This window comes from Lissotriton helveticus, chromosome 8 (genome assembly GCF_964261635.1).
Source record: "Lissotriton helveticus chromosome 8, aLisHel1.1, whole genome shotgun sequence".
In the NCBI taxonomy this organism is placed as follows: Eukaryota; Metazoa; Chordata; class Amphibia; order Caudata; family Salamandridae; genus Lissotriton; species Lissotriton helveticus.
In genome coordinates, this window is record NC_136069.1 from 209,153,648 (window position 1) to 209,176,706 (window position 23,059).

General features: G+C 43.1%; 1 protein-coding gene across 10 annotated transcripts in view; it reads right to left on the reverse strand.

The window, feature by feature from the left end:
• Positions 1–23,059, reverse strand: part of ITSN1 (intersectin 1) — a 1,522,922-nt gene that overhangs the window by 677,747 nt on the left and 822,116 nt on the right. For all 10 annotated transcript variants that reach the window (XM_078656938.1, XM_078656936.1, XM_078656937.1 and 7 more), the window contains 2 exons: positions 19,222–19,460; positions 16,854–16,972 (listed from right to left, as the gene is read on the reverse strand). In XM_078656938.1, the coding sequence (XP_078513064.1) occupies positions 16,854–16,972; positions 19,222–19,460 (358 nt within the window). The remainder of the gene's footprint in view (positions 1–16,853; positions 16,973–19,221; positions 19,461–23,059) is intronic.

Here is a 23,059-nt window from a genome sequence, read left to right on the forward strand (position 1 = left end):
ACAGAATGGTAAAGCAACAAAATGCCCACTTTCTAAAAGGGGCATTTTCAAACATGCAATTTAAAAACTAACTTCACCAAAAAATTTATTTTTAAATTGTCAATTCAGAGATCCCAAACTCCAAATCTCTATCTGCTCCCAAAGGGAAATTACACTTAAAAGATATTTCAAGGCAATTCCCAAGTTACTCCATGGGAGAGATAGTCCTTCCAAAAGTGAAATTAGCAGTATTTCACTATTAGGATATGTAAAACACACCTGCACTTGTCCTACCTTTTAAATACACTTTTAAATAAACCGCACCCTGCCCATGGGGCTTCCTTGGGCCTACCTAAGGGGTGACATAAATGCAGTAAAAGAGAAGGTTGGGCCCTGGCAAGTGGGTGCACTTGCCTGGTCGAAAGGGCAGTTTAAAACTGCACACACAGACACTGCAGTGGCAGGTTTGTGGCATGTTTGCAGGGCTACCTATGTGGGTGCCACAATCAGTGCTGCAGGCCCATTAGTAGCATATTGAGTTACAGGCCCTGACACACCTGGTGCAATTTACTAGAACCTTACTGGTAAATAAAATATGCCAATTATGGATAAACTAATCACCAATAGATTTCACACAGGGAGCACTTTCACTTTAGCACTAGTCAGTAGTGGTAAAGTGCCCAGAGTCTTAAAACAAGCAAAAACTAAATGCAGCACACAGTCAAAAACAGGAGGTCAGAAGCAAAAAGAGGGGAAATCACACTAAAGGGTGCCAGGTCTAACACTCACTATCCCCAATTTGAGTTCCTAGCTTTATTAGAACAACCACATAGGCTTTTAGATCCTCCCCCTCCACTCATTCAGGGACATTCAGGATTCTTAGGTTGTTTCTCCTTAAATTGCTCTTCAGTGACTAGCAATTCCAGGCATTCCTGTTCACTGTGCCTGTATCTCTACCTTGTTTTTCTCTGACTGTGACTTTCAGTTCTAAGACTCTATCCTAGAGAACCGGAGTCCTGGCAGCCAAAAAAAAACTAATTTTTCTTGAGTTTCATAAGAGCACTTTACTTCCCTTTGATATGCTTCTGAAATAGCAAACCCATTTTTTATTTCGGCAGTCATTGTGAGAATTATGGACTCCAATGAAGTGGTCAAGGGAGGTATGTGGGGAGGAGTGAGGGGATGGGCACCCTTGTTTGGAGGGGCATCAAAAAGCTGGTTGGGCTGTTTCTCAAGCACAGCTTGTATCAATCACTCCTCCCCTCCAGCCCCTCTAGAACTTAATGCCCATTTCTCTCCACACTCCTCAGCCCCTTCGTACTAGCCACCTCCTCTGATCTGGAAAAGAGCCCTTGATCATCAACCGTTCTTGCTCCAAAGTCCTCAGCCATACCTAGCCCAAGGTCTCTCACTACCCCACCAAGTCGTAGAGCCTTAGGTAACATTTCAAAAAGTTACTCCTCATAAGATCATGCTGGCGGTTGTAATGGTTGGTCTTGTCGCAGCAACTTAGGTTCTATTCTGTATCAATGGTAGATTTAGGCTCCGCTTTTTTCTCTTTTAGCACACGCTCTAGAGGACATTCTGGAGCGCTCTAAAATGGATTTATAGAAGTCCATGTGGTACTATGGGCGGGTTCTCCAAGGGACGAGGCCTGTCATGGGATAGGGTGGGAGTAAAAGCCACAGTTAGGGCTCATTAAGGTGTGCCAAAACTCCCAGCTTTCTGATGAGTCATGGAGAAAATCGCATAATAGTACCCTTGCAGATCCTTATGTGAAACATTAACAGGCTGCGTACAAAATAAAGGAGGAATAGGATTCTACGTCGTCTATGGGACTTACAAGCCCATATTATCTTGCAGGAAACCCATTTGACCAGGGTGGAATGCTCAGTTATATAAATCACAAAAATGGGTCCAACAAATTGTTTGTACTGACCAGAACACTAGCACAAGAGGGGTGGCCATCTTGGTTAAAAAGCAAGTGAGTGTATTATCTCAGGAATTGTCACTGATAAAACAGAGTGGTAGATCATTACCAACTAGCAGTTCTAGGATAGGAATTTTACGCTAGTGGGGACCTATTGCCAGAAATGTGATGACATGGAGATGATCTTTCTTAATCTGCTAGACCTAACCTTTCCCATTATAATGACCAGAGATTTGAATCTCCTATTGGATAGATCGGCTAAATTCAGGGCTCCAGGTTTTACCAAGTCTCAAGCCTATTTAAAACACATGATCTACCAATTAGCACTTTGTGATGTTTGGAGGGAAAGAGCAAGGTTAATGCAGGCTTCGCATTTCATAATAAAAAATCTGGCCACTTTCTAGGGTTGATTACTTTTTAACAGCCCTGGACCCAAGAGAGCATATCCATGAAATAACCTACATAGCAGCCTGCTTCTCGGATCACTCGGCCGCACTATTGAAATTCATACCTATTGTTAGGGCCAAGATATGAAGATGAACAGAAAACCGTACTATACTATCAGATATGGATTTGGTAACCAATCTTCGAGTGGAGACAGAGGAATTCCTTAGGCTGAATATTGGCACTGCCGCCGTGACAGTGGTATGGAATGCCAGAGAGAGCGGTATGGGATGCACTTAAGGCTTTTATAAGGGGGGGGAAGATCACAAGTTTGTCGAGCTTTAGGAAGAAGCGTTACAAGAATGAGATCACAAAGTTGTAGACCAAAATGATGACAGTGAAAGGGCTATTGGTAATAAAAGGTAAAAACCAAGGAGGCCCCATCCCTAGAAAGCTGGCTTCTGGTACTTACAGAACAATTGCCTGCACTACTGGAGGCCAGAGTGAAAGCAAGATGGGAAGTGAGCAAGCTAGCCCATTTTGAATATGACGAGGAAGTGGGGAAGCTCCTGGCCTGGAAGATTAAAATCGAACCATGCAAGAAAAGCTAGTAAGAGAATTTAGAGTGACGCAGTGGGGTAAATTTTGCTTAGTAGCACTGATATAATGAACACCTACCAGGATTTTTTTTTTTACTTGTATATTGAGGATTTGCAAATAACAGGAGATGGTTAACCGCTGGTTAGGTTCACATGATCAACCCACTCTGTCAGTAAATGATTAGTGTGATTTGAATGATTAGAATACCCAGCTAGAGGTTAAAGAGGCCATTCGTGCTAGAAAAGGGGGTAAAGCCACCAGCCCAGATGGTCTTCCAGTAGAGCTTTATAGGGCCTTAGGGGATTTGATTCTTCCTTTTATGGCATCGTTATTTGGGGAGATTGTTGAGCAAGGGTCTCAGTTGCCACAACCTTGGAATGAGGCAATAGTTCTGTTAATCTTGAGAAATGGGGAAAATCCCTGTCAGATGTGAATCCTATAGACCCATCTCCTCTTCTAAACCGAGATTATAAAATATTTGCGAAGGTTTTAGCAGTGGAGTAGTCTGCAGGATGTTGCACGTGCAACAGAAGGGTTTTGTAAAGGGCAGATACCTACACAAATTAGCTTAAGGTCTTATTGGTTCTATAGATTTGGCCACAACCCTGAATATCCCTCTAGCAGTCTTAACCCTAGACACCGTGAAAGCCTTCGATAGGGTAAATTGGTCCTACCTGGCCACCAGTTTATAACACAATAATTTGGGAGAAAATGTTTGTAAAGAGGTATGTTTCATTTTCAGAGACCCTTCGGGATGTGTCTTAGTGAATGGCAGCTTACCCTCAGTTTATAGGCTAACTAGAGGTAGAAGTCAAGGGTGCCCACTCTCCCCCTTGCTCTTTCATCTCTATATTGAGCTTGTAGGATAAGAAAAGATTATTTTATAATCCCCTTCACTTGCAATGGCTAGGAGGAAAAGGTCAGTCTATATATGGATGCCCTTATGCTATATACCTCGAATTTACAGACTACTCTCCCAGCTACCGGACAGTTGATATTCAAGTTTGGAAAGGTTTCCGGCTATTCAGTTAATGCAGGAAAAACAGATTAGTGTCTGAAATCAGGGTAGTGATAAGGACCTAGTCAAAAGCGATATGAAATATTGGGGCTTAAATATTACACAAGTTATCAACAGGATTTCCTAGGTGTATTTTGACAAACTTCTATGAGAATCGATAAGCTATTAAAGGGCTGGGTACACCTTCTGTTGTCGGTCTTTGGTAGAATCAATTTAGTGAACATGGTTATTCTCCCCAAATTTACCTTTCTTTTTAATACAACTCTCATGCACTTTAGGAAGAAGTGGTTACATAAAATAAAACAGGCTATCAACTCTTATTTGGGCATATAGGGGCGCAAGGATATAATAGAAGAAGCTTTGCTAAAGGAAGGATAAGGGGAGACTGATACCCAACTTGCAGATCTTGGGCTTTCCAACTGAAGAATACTAGAAAGCTTTTTAACTCTAGCTAGGCTCGCTGTTCAAGGCCATGCTAAAAGGTCTCAGTGGTGCTCACTTTCGATTTAAATTTGGGGACACGATTAAAAAATATATATATTTTGTACTAGTGAACATTTATTTACGAGACTATGTATTCATGATCTGGAAGGATTACAGACTTACTAATGCAACTAAATGAACATCCTAATGACAATCACTTCAACAACCTTCAAATACCAAAACAGCAAAATGTACATTGAATGCTTTGATGTCACACTTTGTTGCGAATTATACAATTGGATCTAGGATCTTCTGCAAACCAACGGCTTGTAATTCACTACTATACTCAACAAGCTCACATCCCAGGTTACAGATTCACGCCATAATACTCGGGGAGATGACAGATCTTCCAAGGAATTGCAGTAAATATTTTCAAAGAGCAACTGCGATTCCTTGGGGGTAGACAATTAGTCACTACCAGGAGCCTTTTACCACAGATTAAACCCGAGAACAGATCAAACTAAATTCCATTCTATCATAACACCTTAGGTATACAGTATCCTCAACTAACATGGTTACTTACTAGCCATTGATAACACACTCACACAAATATCTCATAAAGACTGATCAAGGACACATAACATGGGTAGAACTATACAGGAATTAGAATGTCACAGCTATCATGAGACACAAAACAGAAAAGCCCTACTTGTAGCTACCAAAATCACCAATAGGATTCTTTATGTGTGCCCACTTTAAAGTACCCTTATGCTCATGAAAACATTATACCATTTGGACAAGTTACTTATCTTCGGTAATGCCCTATCTGATAGAAACATGATCTAGCTGCAGATTCCTTACCTTTGAACTTCCAGACGTCAGGCTGGATCTGGAAGATTTCTTGTAGCAGTACCCCTCCGCACGGGTAGGTGGCATCGGTTGACTCTACATGAAGTTGTTACTGTCATGTTAGTCTTCAGTGTCGTGATGTCCAAGTTGTCAATATAATCACCATTCCGGCGCTGATGTTAGTTATTTTCTTTCCTCGCCAGCCAGCGCAGATCCGTCGAAGAGATTTGACAGACTTTTTTCGACTTTTTGATGACTCCTTTTGGTGTGCTAGGGATCTCTAGCAATAACACCTCTGGGTTCCACTCGTGCGGCACCTGTCGCTGCGCCATGTCAGTCATGGATCCCCACTGAATGTGTTTCTGGTGCCTGGAGCGCGACCACAACACAAAGTCATGCTCCAATTGCCAGGCCATGGCGCTGAAAGCTTTGAGGGATCATCCCTAAAACTAATCGCGGCCCAGCGCCCGGTGCCTCGGAGGTCACCCAGTCGAGATCAGTCCCGATTCAGGTCGAAAGGAAGGTCCCAGCACTGCCCCGGAGAATCGAAGTACTCTTCTTCCAAGTCATCAGGTAAGAGACGTTACAAGAAACACAAGAAGTCGAAGCATGCTTCGACTTAGCCACCTACGTTGCGAGACGAGACGGAGGAACCTATGCGGTCGAGGCCTTGTTCCGTGGAGCGGGTGTCTGGGTCGGTTCCACACTAACCTCCCTTCTTGGGGCAGGGAGCGGACCCCTTACAACTGAAGGAGTGCTATGTTGCCATGTGTGCCATATTTGGGCGGCCTAACACTTCCGGCGCACCTTCGGGCCTGCAGGCTCGAATGATGGAGTTCCTATGGGTTCCGTGGCTCAGGCGCAACAGCCTCGTACTGGACCCGTTCCCAAATCCAGACTGTCACTGATCGCAACTCCACATCGACCTTCCCCGGCACTGCATCCGCAACCAAAGTCATTGGCATCACCGGCACCTCCCCAATCCTCATTTCCGACAACAAGTAGCCGGTCGGGCGTCCACTGACACAGAGACCGGCACCGTCTGAGCAGTACGGCTCCATGCCGTTTAACCAGCCCCATTCTGAAGGGTTAGGGATAGATGAGATCAATGTAATACTAATATAACGTAATAGGAACAACATTTCATGAATTGCAACACAAAATTTACCTCATTGTTTATACTTGCAATTTAATTTATGTGAGAAGCACCATTTAAGGACAGAATACAGAAACACATCAGGGTTATTAGCAATATAGACGTCAACTACATTTTATCCACATACTTCTCATCATGTCATAACAGCAGTGAAATATTGCAACTGAAGTTCCACACTATAGACAGAGCGAAAACTCTAGGTGGTACCTGAACTTCACAACTATGTTATCTGGAGGCAACATGGATCACCAAATTATGGGCGGTTGACAAGAGACTTAACCATGATAGGGAACTGCACTTTTCTACCAGACTAAATATTCTTGCTCAACACACATTTTTTTCAAATTATTATTATTGTAAATGTCATCATACACTCACTATAGGCAAATGCAACACTGATTGGAAATGACAAAATGCTTAAGGTTTACTTTTCCAACATTGTTCTGTGATGTATATGATATTAATGTTACTTCTATTGCTTTAGCCTGATCACAGATTGGACTCTAACTCTTGTTCGTTGATTTCCTTAATTGCATATGTAATGTAATTTCTTTCGGTTGATTAGCCCTGTGACCAGACCAATCTAAAACTTGTGCTTGCTCATTATGATACGAGATTTAATACCACATGGGCAATCCCAATTCTCGCACTCTCTCACATTTTATCACGCTTCCCACTAATCAAATGTTTAATAGCTTGCAAGGGCTTCTTACTTCCGCGTTGACATGGCCACCACTAATTCGCTTTATACAGTGACTTATTAACAAACTCCAGTCCGCTTTTCTATTTTCAAGACTGCCTTCCACTTCCTCCCTTTGCTTCTGATGCCATGCTACATACAGCAATTATAAGCCTATCATAGCCTCTGCATTACCTGCCTTCTTACACATACTTTGGAGAGGCAATTACTTCCAATTTTGAGCTTAAACTACAGTGCTACTGGTTAGTACATGTTGCAGTATAAAGAGATACTATTATTCTATTATTATAATTTTCTTCACTTCAAATTTAAATAAATATACTTATTTTTCATTTGTCTACTATAAACAATCCCCCTCAGCCCTATCACTTTATCTACTGGTTCAGCTTTCAATCCTCCTATGTGAACATCAACAACAGACATTCTCAACATCTAGTGCTTGGAACTAACGCAGTTCTTACTATGCAAGAACAATGGCTAGCAATTTATTTTTACCGACTGGACAATCTTTCGTTATTTTTCAGATCTTTCACTTTTTAGCCTCAATAATATTTTGTGATTTTGCCTGAAAGCTTGTAAGTTCCGTTTGTCGATCCTGCCTCATGACTGATCACTTTATTTTACTTGTCCTTTGCCTTGACCTGCATATGCTGCTTGCGCCAATTGTGATGACACATGGGTATTCTGTCACAATTTTTGCCTAGCACAAATGCTTTATTAACAAAGCATTATGCGCACAGTGTACCAACATGGATCACAATTTTGTTTAGCTGGAAACTCAGTTCTTGGGGCTCACTGGGCACTGATCACTTGCACTGGGGGCAATCAAACCTATCACCTTACAATCTATTCTGTACTTTCTAGGACAAACATGGTACAGAGTACATTATTTTCTATATCAAATTCTCTGATCCTTGTACTATCTCACACTTTTCACGTATAATTTGCTTAATTGCTCACTACAGATTTACTCAAATTTGGCAGAATCCCGTTCATTCAATGAAGCTATGATCACATTTTATTTGATTGGAGCCATGAGAAAGTCCAATGGGATGAAACACGAGTTGGCTGTGTTGATGTTTGGTACTCTTCAACTTATCAAGACAATATAACAAAGTTTCAATGAGATAACTCTGTGGCCTATTGATTTTTCTGTACAAGTTCAATTGAGTGCTCCGATGCAAAACTGTTCCAATCCATCATTATTATTGCCTGCTAGGGATCAGAGCACAGTATGTCAAGTCAAGTCAAGTTAGAATTTATATAGCGCACTACATACCCAGAGGGTCTCAAGGCGCTTGAGGAAGGGGGGGGGGGAGGTTTACTTATCGAATATCCAGGTTTTAAGCAGTTTTCTGAAGGCTAGGTTGTTTTGAGTAAGGCGGAGGTGGATGGGAAGGGAATTCCAGGTTTTGGCCGCTAAGTAGGAGAAGGATCTTCCCCCCATGGTGGCTTTGTGGATGCGCGGAACAGCGGCGAGGGCTTGGTTGGACGAACGCAGCTGGCGGGTGAGGGAGTAAAAGGAAAGGCGCGTGTTGAGACAATCAGGTCCAAGTTCGTATAGGGCTTTGTGTGCGTGGGTGAGGAGACGGAACGTTATCCTCTTGTTGACGGGGAGCCAGTGAAGGTCTTTCAGGTGGACGGAAATGTGGTCTGTGCGGGGGATGTCTAGTATGAGTCTGGCTGAAGCATTTTGGATGCGTTGGAGTTTTTTCTGCAGTTTTGCGGAGGTACTGGCGTAAAGGGTGTTTCCGTAGTCCAGACGGCTTGTAACCAGTGCATGGGTGACCGTTTTTCTTGTTTCGGTGGGGATCCAGCGAAATGTTTTTTTGAGCATGCGTAGGATGTTGAAGCATGATGATGAGACGGCGTTGACTTGTCTGGTCATCGAGAGTGAGGAGTCCAGGATGATGCCCAGGTTCCGTGCGTGGTCCTTTGGTATGGGGGCTTTTCCTAGGGCCGTTGGCCACCAAGAGTCGTCCCAGGCGGAAGGGGATGCACCTAAGATGAGGACTTCCGTTTTGTCCGAGTTCAGTTTCAGACGGCTGTGCTTCATCCACTCGGCTACTTCTTTCATCCCTTCATGTAGGTTGGTTTTGGCGGTGATTGGGTCATTGGTGAGTGAGAGGATCAGCTGAGTGTCATCAGCGTAGGAGATGATGTTGAGGTTGTGTTGACATGCGATGGTTGCGAGGGTGCTCATGTAGACGTTGAAGAGGGTGGGGCTGAGTGATGATCCTTGCGGGACGCCGCAGATGACTTCGGTGGCCTCTGACTTAAAAGGGGGGAGGCGAACTCTGAGTTCTTCCAGCGAGGAACGAGATGATCCAGTCCAATGCTTTTCCTTGAATTCCGATGTTTCTGAGGCGTTGTATCAGGGTGCTATGGCAGACTGTGTCGAAGGCTGCAGAGAGGTCAAGGAGGATGAGGGCGACTGTGTCTCCGTTGTCCAGTAGTGTTCGAATGTCGTCTGTTGCTGCGATGAGGGCGGTCTCGGTGCTGTGTTTGGCTCGGAAGCCAGACTGTGAGGAGTCGAGTGATTTGTTGGTTTCGAGGAAGGCGGCGAGCTGACTGTTGATGGCTTTCTCAATGACTTTGGCAGGGAATGGGAGGAGCGAGATGGGGCGGTAGTTTTTGAGTTCGGTGGGGTCAGCTGTGGGTTTCTTCAGCAGGGCGCGGAGTTCGGCGTGTTTCCAGCTTTCTGGGAATGTGGCGGAGTTGAGGGAGCAGTTGATGACGTCTCGGAGATGGGGTGCGATGATGGAGTCTGCTTTGTTGAAGATGTGATGGGGGCATGGGTCAGTAGGGGATCCTGAGTGGATGGAGTTCATCAGGCGAATTGTGTCTTCTGTGGTGATTGGGTTCCAGTCGAAAAGGTTATTCGGAGGCGGTACAGGTTTGGAGGTGAGTGGGGTGGACTGGTTTGCGGGTTGGTTGTCAAAGCTGTTATGAATGTCGGCGATTTTGTCATGGAAAAATGAGGCGAGGGATTCGCAGAGGACTTGAGAGGGGGTGATGTCGTTTGAGCTGGCGGTGGGGTTGGTGAATTCTTTGATGATGTTCAAAAGTTCTTTGCTGTTGTGGGTGTTGTTGTCTAGTCGGTCTTTGAGTGCTGATTTCTTGGCTGTCCGGATTAGTTGGTGGTGTTTGCGGGTGGCGTTTTTGAAGGTGGCTTGGGTGATAGTGTTAGGGTCTTTTTTCCAAGTTTTCTCAAGGGAACGCCAGAGCTTCTTGGATTTCTTAAGGTCATCGTTGAACCAGGGGGCGTTCTCGCTTCCTTGCTTGATTAGATGTTTTTTCAAGGGTGCTAGTTTGTCGGCGGTTTGGGTTAACCATTGTGTGAGGTTGATGGCGGCTTGGTTAGGGTTCGTTGAATAGGCAGGGGGTTTTTGAAGAAGCGATGTGGAGATCTGGTCGATGGTGATTTTGTTCCACTTTCTTCGCAGAGTTGGTTGAGGGTGGTTGTGGATCGTGGTCTTATTGTAAATGAAGTGGATGCAACTGTGGTCCGTCCAGTGGAGGGGTGTGGTGTGAGTGAAGGAGATATGCTTGCTGGAAGTGAAGATAGGGTCGAGTGTGTGTCCTGCATAGTGTGTGGGGGTGTTAACAAGTTGTTTGAGTCCGAGATTGGCGAGATTATCCAGAAGGGTGGTAGTGTTACTGTCGTTGCTCTTTTCCAGATGGAAATTGAGGTCTCCCAGTAGAATGTATTCTTCCGAGGGGAGGGCGTGTCGGGTAATGAAGTCAGTGATGTATTCGCTGAATTTTGTACGGGGTCCTGGTGGCCTGTAGAGGAGGGTGCCTCTGAGTGTGGTCTTGGGGTCGGTGTGGATCTGGAAGTGAAGGTGTTCGGCGATAGCGAGGTTGGCTCCTGAGCTGGTTGAGACGTGGATGGTGTTCTTGTGGACGATGGCGATGCCTCCACCTGTTTGGCTGGTGCGGTCCTTACGGATGATCTTGTAGCCGTCCGGGATGGCTATGGTGATGTCTGGAGCTGAAGAGGCATTCATCCAGGTTTCTGTTAGGAAGGCGATGTCCGGAGAAATGGTGTAGAGTAGATTCCAGAGGTCGATGGCGTGTTTGTGAACCGAGCGGGTGTTGAGAAGGATGCATTTGAGGTGGTTGGTGTTGGATCTCTGTTTGGTGTTTGTGGGTTTGGTGTGGGTCTTGATGCAGGTGAATTTGCAGGAGTGGCAGGTGAAGGGTCCATGGATGTGTCCTGGTGCTGCTTGGGCGCAGTTAGGGAGTCGGCCGGGGTTAAGTGCTAAGAGGGTGGAGGCGTCGTATGTAATGCGGGAGGGCTGGGTGATGCGGGGACCAGGGGGTCTGGCGCTGGGCGCGGTCCAGGCGCGGACGGGCATAGACGGGCTTACCTTTGGCGCACCTTCGGCGCGCATTGGGCGCGTTCGCTGCGCGTGAATGCTGCGCGTAAGTCCATCTGTCATAAATGGATGGTGGAAGGGGAGGGGCGAGGGGGGGTCAGCTGGGAGGCGGGAGCGTGGTGGGGGGACGGGCTGGGATACACAACAACAAAATGGCAGCGAGACAAAAGGGAAATGGGACGCACTTAGTAACTAGCGCTATGGCAAACAATGCTGGCAGCGGAGCGCTATAACAATTACTGCAGTTAAGGATATGACAAATTACTTCAGGCACCAAAGCGCTGCTAGGCAACAAAGCGCAATATTAATGTAGTGTCAGATTAAATGAGGCACCAAAACGCTGCTTTGCAGAGTGTAGTATTAAATTAATTCAGGTCCCGAAACGCTGCTTGCAAAACAGAGCGCTAAGTCTATAAGTTCAAGGCACGTTCAGCAAAGCGCTACGATACCAGTCGGAAGGGCGGGAGGGGAGCGACCGTCTCTGATGGGGTCAGGAATGTCTCTATAGACTAGTGCCCACTACAGACTCCAGCACTATTAGCACTGTGATACACAGAAAAGCAAAACATAAGTAGCAGAGGAACCACCACTCACATATACTGGTTTTGCTCTGGTACCCTATAACAGGATTAAGCTGGTATTGGTCTGTCCACTTTCAAATTATTATGAGTTATTTTACTATAATAGAACATGCACAAATTCTGTTTATAGTGCCAGTGAATACAGTGTAAAATGCACAGACATACTTTTATTTTTGTGGTTCCATAAAGTGCAAACATTTGCCTGGGCACTGGAGAACTTTACAATTGAGATGCCAAGTTACTTAAATGAAGGGTAATGGGAAAGCCATACATCAGTATAAAGGATAGTTGCAGAAAGAGAATAATAAATATACAAATGACAATGAAATTGCATGACTTCTGCGAGGAAGCGTCCCTCAACCACACCATGGCCCTCCCACTGACCGGCATACTGCCCTCCCAGGAACGGAAAAGCACTCATGAACATGAGGCGGTACCTCCTAGCTCCCACCACCCTGATACGCTCTCACCATAACACACGATACACACCTACTAGTTGACTTCCCCCCCCTCTATATCCCCCCCAGTTTCCTCTTCCTTCCCCAACTGCATCCCGACTTGCCCTTCTCCTTTATTCTCCCGCCTTCTCCACTACTCCTGCCACGGTCACGAATTTCCCCCTCATTTCCTAGCCGATCTCTTGACCGCACTGACAGACTATCTTGGGCTACAAGTGTCTATGAGGCGGCTGGCACTACCGACCGCTCCCACACGGAGATGGAAACGCACCGAATCACCAGAGCGGGGGAGATACACACTATCACATCTGACAGGGCGTTGATCGCCACTGACAACCAGGTTTAGGACCAAGCTGCGGTGCCGGCAAGCTCTCCTGCTCGCCCTGACACATGAGAATGGCGCGTCAGTCCCATATCCTGGCCCAACAGCTGTCGAAGCAATGTCACACCACCTGCAACACTAACATCGAGGCATAAGATACCAGATCGTCCCCCCCCCCAATAGCCGCGACCTGGTGGCGGACTCAGGGAGCAGGGACCGCAATACCTCACACGTTGCACAGATATTGGGACTGCGCGAGTACCATTACAGCCCGATTGCATGTGACATGCACCTGGGGATACACCAAATGTGATGTAACGCTGTATTTCATGAATAATCCTGTGGAGATACCATACACTGTCTTAATGTAAGTTACTGAATGATGCACAGCTTGTGTTTTTGTGAAAACAATAAAGATATATTTAAATTAAAATTAATTTAAATATGAAATTGCATGACTGGAAATGTACATGTCAGAGTTGCGGGCCAGAACAAGAAGCCACAAGTCATAGTTTAATTACCATATACATATGGTTAACCTAGGTACATAAGACAGAGGATAAAACGTAGGTGGTCGTGAATAAAAGAATGCAGTGGCTAGCTCAATACAAGAGAACACAGTCTAAAGCCTATGAAGGAAATAGATCAGACTGCTTTAATCAAATCTAGATTTAATAGCAGGACACACCTCCTGCTCATTAGAGTGAGAGATGAGAGGAAGCACTGAAAATGAGTTAAGGGAAATTCACTCAAAACACAGGAAGGACCTAAAGTCATTGAAAACCTTGGTGAACCATTGGTCAAAGGTTTTGTTCCTTCTACGAAACGAGAACAAAAACACTTGTCCATGTACTAGGTGATCTTGTTTAAGCGGTTTAGTAGGGATGACCAAAGCAGAACATAAAAGAAGGATCACTGATGTTGGAGTTAGGCTGAGACAGCTGTCTATGTCTGGAGAGATTGCTTCTAGAGTAGCTACATACAAGTGATATTGTTGGTTAAATTGCCCTGCAGGTTTCGCCAACCCCAGAACACCTACTGTGACTGCAATTTGTTTGCAATCCTGAAACAAGAAACTAATCTTCTCAAAGAATCATTAAACGTCAAACAGCATGTCCTTCAGTTATGTCTGCACATTTCCAGGGAAGCATGTGAAACTAACCCATATGTGTTGTTGAAGAATCAACTTGATTCTAAGGGGCCTGCCAAGTCTGCTTTATCAAGACCATTTTTAGGCATGTGTTTCACTGCATCCGTCATCACCTTATCTAGTTGGGATAACTGCCCTTTCATGTGGTTGGGTAATGGTAAGGGGTGAACAAAGTGATTTCTAAGGTGTGGGTGTTACAGGCAGGCAAGCACATGGCGTTCACCTTACTCAGCTGCAAGCTGACGGATAAAAACTCAAATACAGGCGGTCTTACTATAATTTTGGCACAGCTTCTAGCATTTTGACTCAATGTCTGGGAAAGTCAGAAAAGAGTACGGATTATGTTTGGCAGAAGACGCCTGAGCTACAAAAGGACCTGTGGAAATAGTTAAGCATACAAAAAATTAGGGTTCATAGGTGCAAGGATATAACTTTTCACCACTTGCCTATTGATAGAGGCACTGAAAAGTGGTTTTCCCAACTTGCAGCGATAGGTTGCAGCAAAGTCTCCATAAAAGGAAGCAATAGATCACTGGTAGACACCATCTGTTTGAGAATTTCAATAAACAAATTATACTAAACAGACTGCTAGCAAAGGATCTCCGGGCCTTTCTAATGACAGAGGAAAACAAGCATATCTCTTCAACAGGATGATAAGCAATGCTGATCTCAAATCTCACATTTTGTATCTACATATTAAAAACTGCTGTAGTATACAGAGCTGGTAGCACATTGTCCATTTCACTATCGTGATACACAGTAGGGTAAAATTCGAGACCGGCATTTAAGGCACTCAAATCGGAAACTAAAAGTGTTTTCATGCGAGTGATAATGTGAGGTCCCAAGGAGACGTGGCAAGAATCTTTTCGGTTAAACACTAAAACAGAGGTAACACATCCGAGTGGAACCAGTAAGTAATGTTATCAACGGCGTAATTCAAACAGCCGCAGGTGAAGCCACGGACTCCTTACTCTTAGTGCTCTTAACAAGTTTGGTCTGCAGTACAGGGACTCTAGCAGACTTGTTACAAAAGGAGAGACTCGCACTGGTCCAGAAGCTGTCAGAAGGAATGGAGGCCTGTCCTGAATACACATTGGTAGCAGCAGAAGCACCAGAAGGAGGATGTGACTTAAAGAATTCCAATATGGCCTATACATAATCTGCAAGACATTAGCAGCGTGTGTGAAAAATGTCAGTTTCAACTTCAATACTGCTACCAGCTCAGAGGATGAAGAGTTTGCCCTTGGCATCGGGGAAGGTTCCAGCACCTATCAGATTTTCCTGGGGAGCTATTGCTATGTATGAGCAATTTTCGGATCCAGCCTGGTACACAGAATTTATTTATAGATTAGGAATAAATACCCAACAGTAAGAACTCTTAAGTGCCAAATAAATCTGAGCTTCTGAATAAGGCTAATTGGTTATGCTCTCTCCTTTTCAGCACATTGGAATGATTGTATACTGCTTTTACCGGAAGCCAGCCATTCCATGAACTAAGTTCCAATAGAAATGTGCATAAATACAATCTATTTTGTTTTGTAAGCACATTAAAACTGTGACTGTTTAAAACGTAGAGCACATCTAGCATTGACAAGCTACACAAACATTTTGAAATTATTCTTGGTCATTTTTTATTAATGTACAAAATTAACATATCTTTATTACTTTCATGTAAAATGGCATTACTTCTTTCTAACTCATAACACCATTAAAGCTTCTTTCAGTACTTTCAAATACTTTCAGATCCAGGGGCCTTTCTATGCACAGACCACAGAGCAAGGGGCTCACCTAGTACAACAAAATAACTTGCGACTAGTAAATAAAATTTGAGTTGATATCCAGGTAAAAGTAGTATATAAGTATAGAAACAGAAAGTTTAAGTTCCATCCCAGAGGTGGCTAATTCATATTATAGACGCATTTTGTTCAAATGGAGGGAACATTGGGCAGGTCTGCTACAGACAAGCAATTGAGTGACTGATTTGCAGATTTATTTCTGATTTGGAAAACATCTGAGTACATTAAACAATCTAGAATAATGATCATCCAATAGAGTGGATTGAGGTGCACAAGACAACACAGGAAATAGTCTCCACTCAATACTATATTTTCAATAAGAAAATGGGCAAGCAGCTTGCACCACATTTGCCGACGGCGGAGACATCTGCATGCTAGCTCTCATGAACATGACCAGCAGTAGATCTAATAGTAGTACTGGCATTGAGCAATGATATGATAAATGTACTTCAGTCTTCGGAAAAAAGTACTTTTCCTGTGTATAGGAAGAACAGTGGGTGCAGGAGAAAGCCATATAGTGTTTGACCAAAACAATCTAAAGGCAAGGTAACCTTTGAATATTTATTTTAAAGGTGTACCTAGTTCAATGATATCTTTAAAAGACCTTACATGTTTTGGAAATACTCACAAAGGCATGCATGCGTCACAGCTCTCAATTCCTGAATGTAGCACTGATTACCAGAGGGCTTCCTTCATTTGTAGAGGAATCTGTTGTGCTTTCTCAGATGCTGTGCCTAGCAATCCCATGCTTTTCAAAATTTACAAATAACTGTAAATCGTAACAAAGCAACACAAGTTCTATTGTGTCTCTGGCTCAACTCTCTATGAAGGCCAAACCTTTTGTATTCTCTGTCATTATCTTTAGAAATAAGCACACTTTAGTTTCATGTGATTTTTGATTTTTTTAGGTAAGACTTTTAGAGTATCTAGGCATTAAATGGACAGTACATTTGTTGCCATACTTAAAGGAAAAAAAGGCTCAGAGTAAAAAAAGCAGAATCAAACAGCCCAAGAATCAATACATTTGACTGACTCTTTAAAGTCTCTCCCACTTCTAGTAGATTAAAATCAAATAATTCCCAAGCAGACCAAAAGCAATAAAGACAGATCACTATTTGTTCTTACCATGATAATATCGCCTGGCTGAATGGTGATTTCATCATGACTTCTTGCATCAAAGGGGTACATTGCCCGGTAATAAACAACCTTCACATCCTCCTGAGAAAACGATATTGGAGCCTTTTCTATAAAAATGGCAAAATAATGAGCAGCTGCGTTAGAATGTTTATGGACTAATGCCCCAAATCAACAAACATTCTATCACACCATACTTTACCCGGTCCTTGCGAATACAAGTTTGCATAGGACTAAGCAACATGGTCACAAGTAAATAATAGGTTACTTACCTTCAGCAACGTTTATTCTGATGGATCCTCCTTTCCATTGTTGATGTTTCTAATGCACTATTCCCAGGTGTCAGATCATAATATTTTAAATATGCATTAATGTGTAAATATGCATTAATGTGCATCAGAACAAGTATATAGCCTTAGAAATGAAAAGTCATCACCATTTCAAGCGATATCAGCACCCTATAGCCATTAGCATCTCCGCAGGATATCAGTTTAATCGGATATCCACACTATAAACTACCTTGTTAATCCAAATTGTCACATCTACATGCCCACCCACACACCCCTACTCTGGACTTTCGTTTCTTCCCCATACAGTAGAGCATTGTTTTGTAGCTAGGCTCAAGCTTTATAAATTTCCATTCATAAAACACTGAGCACAGAAACAGTTACCAAATAAACACCTCAGAGAGGAGCTAGACAGGTTGTAGATCATTCTGAAGGAAGAAAGAGCAGCCCTCAGACACAAAATGTTACCGAAGTGTTCTTTTAATGAATACATCATCCCACAGAACTCCATAAACAAATGTTCAAATGTTGCCTCGTTTTTGAAGCCAGGGTACAACAGAAAGTCTAGAAAGAATGGTCTGATGCCCTTATAACTACCTGACATACCTTTGACTGCTTTACAATGCAAATGAGCAAAAGTGGCAATCCTTCGATCTGTTGGGTGGGCTCGCATATCCATTAGAGGATGCTTCTTTGAAAGCTCATAACACAAAGGGACTCAAATGATACTCCTTCGTGGATCCAGCTTAGATATGGCTTGTCATTATATCAGAAAAATCACTCAACAGACAGTTTATACATTCAAGAGCATTAAGGCTATTTAAGGGTCCTGCCTTTATAAGGTGGGGAGGATCAAAGTAGTTGGGCAACAATATTTTTGTGGCAAATAAAAATTTCAACTTTGTGAAGGAACAAGAGCTTAACCCTACACACCACCTTATCCTGGAGAAAAACAGCAAAAGGGGACGGAGCACAAAGTGCTTGAAAAATACTGTAGAGTGTCATTCTAAAAACGAATGATAATTTTGTGCACAATGCATGTATGAAACACATTGTGAAAATCTTAACGAAAAACATTCATTATTAGGCCTGGTTTCTGCGATGTAAAGATCAGTCGTCAAAGAAGAAAATGTGCAACATTTGTATAAACACTCTAAAAGTAACAAGATAATTTGGTGACGATCAATCATAGCAAAATAAACAAGATGATGGACGGAATGTTGCACAATGGCAAAACATTCATCCCAGTCACAGATCTGGGTTTAATCCATCGTTATTTTGCTCACCAAGCCACCCCAGTTCAGACATGCCATATGCAAATCAGTCTTGACCCTGTGCCTCATGGGAACGGTCCAGTCCGAACTGCCAAGCCACGTCTTCCCTGGACCGGAATCAAGCATCCTAGGACCGGTTTCTGGCTTTCAGCCGTCTTCTGCCAGGATACGGGATACATGAAACTGTTGATGTCTCTTTAAACGTGTGTGTATAAACATATATAGAGGGGTACCCCCAAATAATTAAAGCAATGTGCATCTATACATGTGTTTATAGACACACATATAAGCAGATATACATGAGTATACATGTGTGTTTGTGCACGAACATATAATCACAAAGATTTGTGGTAAAGGTTCACAATGTAATGCCACCAGTTTTAAAGTTCAAGATCAACGTGTGGTATTGCATGTTGTTAAGACATAAATCTGTAGGGTAAGTGCCAGTTGAGAAAGGAATACTCACCCTGTCAAATGTTAGCCGCTTGACCTAGCATTGCTAGAAAACTTACTGCTACGCCAACTATACACACATGGCTCACCTCTCAGATTCGCAAGGAGAAGCCATTCCTTCGATTATGAACAACCAAAGAAAGATCGTGTGCCCACAGGAGGCTATGAATATGAAGATTGTATCGAAACCACCTGTATCATACCTTTGTATCACAACAAGTCGGCATTAAAGCAGTTCTGCAGCCATAAACTGACATTTTCTGCATTCCGTCCTTAGACCTTTACAGCAGAAGGGTACATCATTGGATTTGCACAATGGATCATGTTCTATGTCCCATTACATACCTGCATTTAACCAATGTATCTGCCCGCCATGCTTTACTGGCTCTGGTGGCTGCTGGAAAATCTTGTTAATTTTTTCATATTTTGGCAGTTTTGACTCTGGCTTAATCGTGACCTCATTTTCTTTCTTGGAGAAATCTTCCCGTTTTTGCTTTTCCTCATCCTGAAGCCTTTTTTGCCGCACAGTCTCCTCTTCTTGCTGCACTCGATCCTGCCACTGCTGGTCCTGGTCCTGAATCCGTCTGTTGGAAAAGACATTTGTTAAACAAGATGTGTGCCTCAAATAACATTTTGGTATACTTTACTTAATACTTTACTTTATTTAAAGGTTAACACATCATTATGAATAAGTATAGGGTGTCCACAAATCACAGGGTTATTTCCATTAGTGTACTACATCTTACATAGATACTGCTACAGAGGGTATGAGTGAGGAACAAGTAACTTACTTTTCATAACGCTCTTTCTGGTGGCTACTCTATCTAACCACACATTCCTCACGTTTACCCCCAGGCACCAGACTGAATACAGGGGTTTTCATAGCAGTTCTTTCAAGTTCCAACCAATGTCGCCGTGTGGCACGAACGTTGGCTTTGTTCTGTCCCAGAAGTGCCAGAGTGGAGCCATATATACACACAGATGTCAGTTACTTAATGGACTCTTACTGTGCCCTCCGATACGATGTACTAAATATTTACAGGTACCAGTGAGCAGATCTCTAATTTGGGACCTTTTTAGATAGATGGTAAAAATGAGCCTCAAAGGACAGAATGGGAAGCTGGGAGGGAAGTGAGGTATTTGTGGTTAGATATAGTATTAACCAGAAAGGGAGAGTTTCTGAAGGTAAGTTTATTTTTCCTGATGAATGCCTCTAACCACCTATTCCTCATCTTTAGAAGAGATGGTAGAGCATAACATAACATGTATTTGTAAAGCTCACCTTCACCCTAGGAAATCTTGACGCTGAACAACAGATGTTTATTGTTACCCAACTCAATGATACTCATTTTATCAACCGCTGAAGGATGAAAGGCTGAGTGGAGCCACCGGGAGTTAAACCTGTGATCATGACGTCGAACACAAGGTTCTACAGTGAGCCACCAAACCCGGCAGTACCTCCCATAGTGGAGGGTTTATGGAGTGGACTCCAACCAAAAAGTCATGAGACTGAACGAGTAAAATGCCCTTCCGTGAGGGACTGATAGTTAAAGAGTAGAAAAAGATCCAAACGTTCTTAGAGGTTTGTAGGAGGTCAATGTAGTGTATAGATAGACGAGGATTGTGTTCTCAATCGCACAGTGGGACAACGTTTGAAAAATAATGGGTTTAGAAATAGGCAGCCAATGAAGAGAGATCCTAACAGAAGAGATGTGGGAGTCCCAACAAGGGTTGAAGATATGGCAGACCAAATACATTTTGAATGGGTTGAAGATGAGAAGGCAATCGGAGAGGAAGTTCTAGATAGAGTGCATTTCAGTAGTCTAATTTTGATTAAAATAAAAAAAAGTCAAGGCTTGGACCATTACACATCTGGAAGTAGCAAATAAGAATGGACAGATTTTTAAGGAAGACTTTATTTACAGATTTACAGAAAGAACCTGACTTGAATGGAAGCGCGATGTTCTGGTTAAGCCAGAAGTACTGGTCTCGGACTTCAGTCACAGTATTGGCAGGTGGTCCATGTGCATCTGTACTCCAATCGGAGGACAAGAAGGAGATCTCCTTATCCAGAACCAATATACCTGCCTTGTCTGCATCGATATTCAAGAAGCTGTTATATACCCAACTGATGACAGCTAGAAGGAAATGTTGAAATGTAAGACGTGTTACCTGAAGAGTCACAGACTGAAAAGAACGTGTTTATCATCCAAGTAGGGCATAAAAGAGACACCAAAAGAGCAAATCTAGCTAGCAGTTGGACATACACATTGAAGAGCATTTGGGTTAAGTGAGAAGCCCTGCGGAACTCCCTGCTCCATCTTTCGAAACTTGGATATGATCGTAGGGTGACCAGATTCTGAGAGCCAAAAACCGGGACACACCAGAAATAAAAGTAGGACTAAAGCCTTTAGTCTAATCTCTATATCTGGCCCATCTCAGTGTTTGCATGCATGTGTTTACATATAGTAGGTTTTTAAAGTATGTGCCCTCACGCGCACACACACACACATACACCCACATTCATTTACAAGGCTACATTTCCTTCACATTATCGACAGCAGTACCTCCACCCTATTCCCCTTGCCCTCCTCCCCACTCTGTTTCCCCTCAGCTGGGAGCATGCAGGCAAACTGCCTGACAAATAGAATAGGTTGCTTATTTTTTTCATTCTTCTGAAGCGCCCATGCATGAAGAGCATAACTTCCAATTATCCTTGCAATTACCTGACTTTTTTTGCCCCAAAAACCGGGACATTTCTTCGAAATAAAGAAATGTGTAGCGACACCGGGACAGTCCACAGTAAACAGGGACTGTCCAGGCAAAACCTGGACATCTGGTCACCCTGTATGAAAGGCAGAATATGTACTGCCTGAGAACGGTACAGGCGTTGAGAAGAAATCCAGTCAAGTGGTGTACTATTTAGACCATGAGAGGCATTCCAATAAGATTTAGCCTGAGACTGTATCAGAAGCAGTTGAAGAAGATTTAAGACAAAGGCCACCTCGTGACCTTGGTCTGCTTTGGATATGGATGCTGTCCAGTATGGATGCTAATGAAGTCTCAATACTGTTGTGAGCATGGAAGCCAAAGTATGCCTGGTCAAGGATTTTGTTGAATTCAAGAAAGGCAGAAAGATGTGCATTTGTTTGCTTTTCCAAAATCTTGATAGGGAAGTAAAGAAATATGCATATAATTATTCAGACATGGAATATCTGAAAACTTTGCATTATGGCAGCAGGAATAAAGCATGTTTAGTAATACTTAGGTTATAAAAGCACAAACAAACTATGGCAAAGTGCCCGAGCATGGGGACTAGTACAACAACAATCCAGATTAAGAAGTTTGGTCATGTTTTTTAAACATAGATTTAGCAAAATTGTTGGCCTGGTCAATTTGTAAGGCAAAATAGATAGCTCTACCTAGCCTGATTTGCTTATTGTAATTGCTTAAAGTATTTTGAATGGCCTGGTGTTTAGTGGCAGTGCAATCTAGACGCCAATCCCAGTCTGCTTTCTTGCAAATAAGTTTGGCTTCTAGGTACCAAGCAGCGGTGATGATGGAAGTAAGTGGGTGAGCCAAAGACCACTTGATCAATGGCCAATAATAAACATTTATTGTAATTTGCTGCTGTAGTATCAAAAGTACTGGGCAATACTGAGCAGTACTTTGGATTCACCTGATCTAGACTTAAAGTCAGTTAATTGCGTTAAACAATAACATTCTAAAATTCTGTGCAGACTTGCAGTTCAGAGTCAGCACAGCACACAGGTTTACTCATTCATTCCTATCCAGGGCAGCATACAGCCGCAGAGCCTCATCCTCAACTGTTAACCCACAGGTGCTAGGTGTACTAGGACATTTAGACAGAGTTCAGTCTCATCTGGACCTCCAGTGACCATGAAAGTACTGGGATATTTCATAAGTTAAAATTATTTAAAAAAAATCCTATTTGTAGGTCTTGCCTAAAGACCGCTTTTAGCGGTTTGTATATGAAAGACCTCACATTGACCATACCAAAAATATACTGCTCAGATTCAGGGAACTACTTTAAGAATTCGATGACAATAAAAACGTTTTCCTGCTCTCTCCCCTTGTGTGTTGCTTCCCCTCTGAAATATCTCCGACCCCCATCACATACTTAGTGTTGTTACCTAGTCCCCACATTTTGAAGCTTATCCTT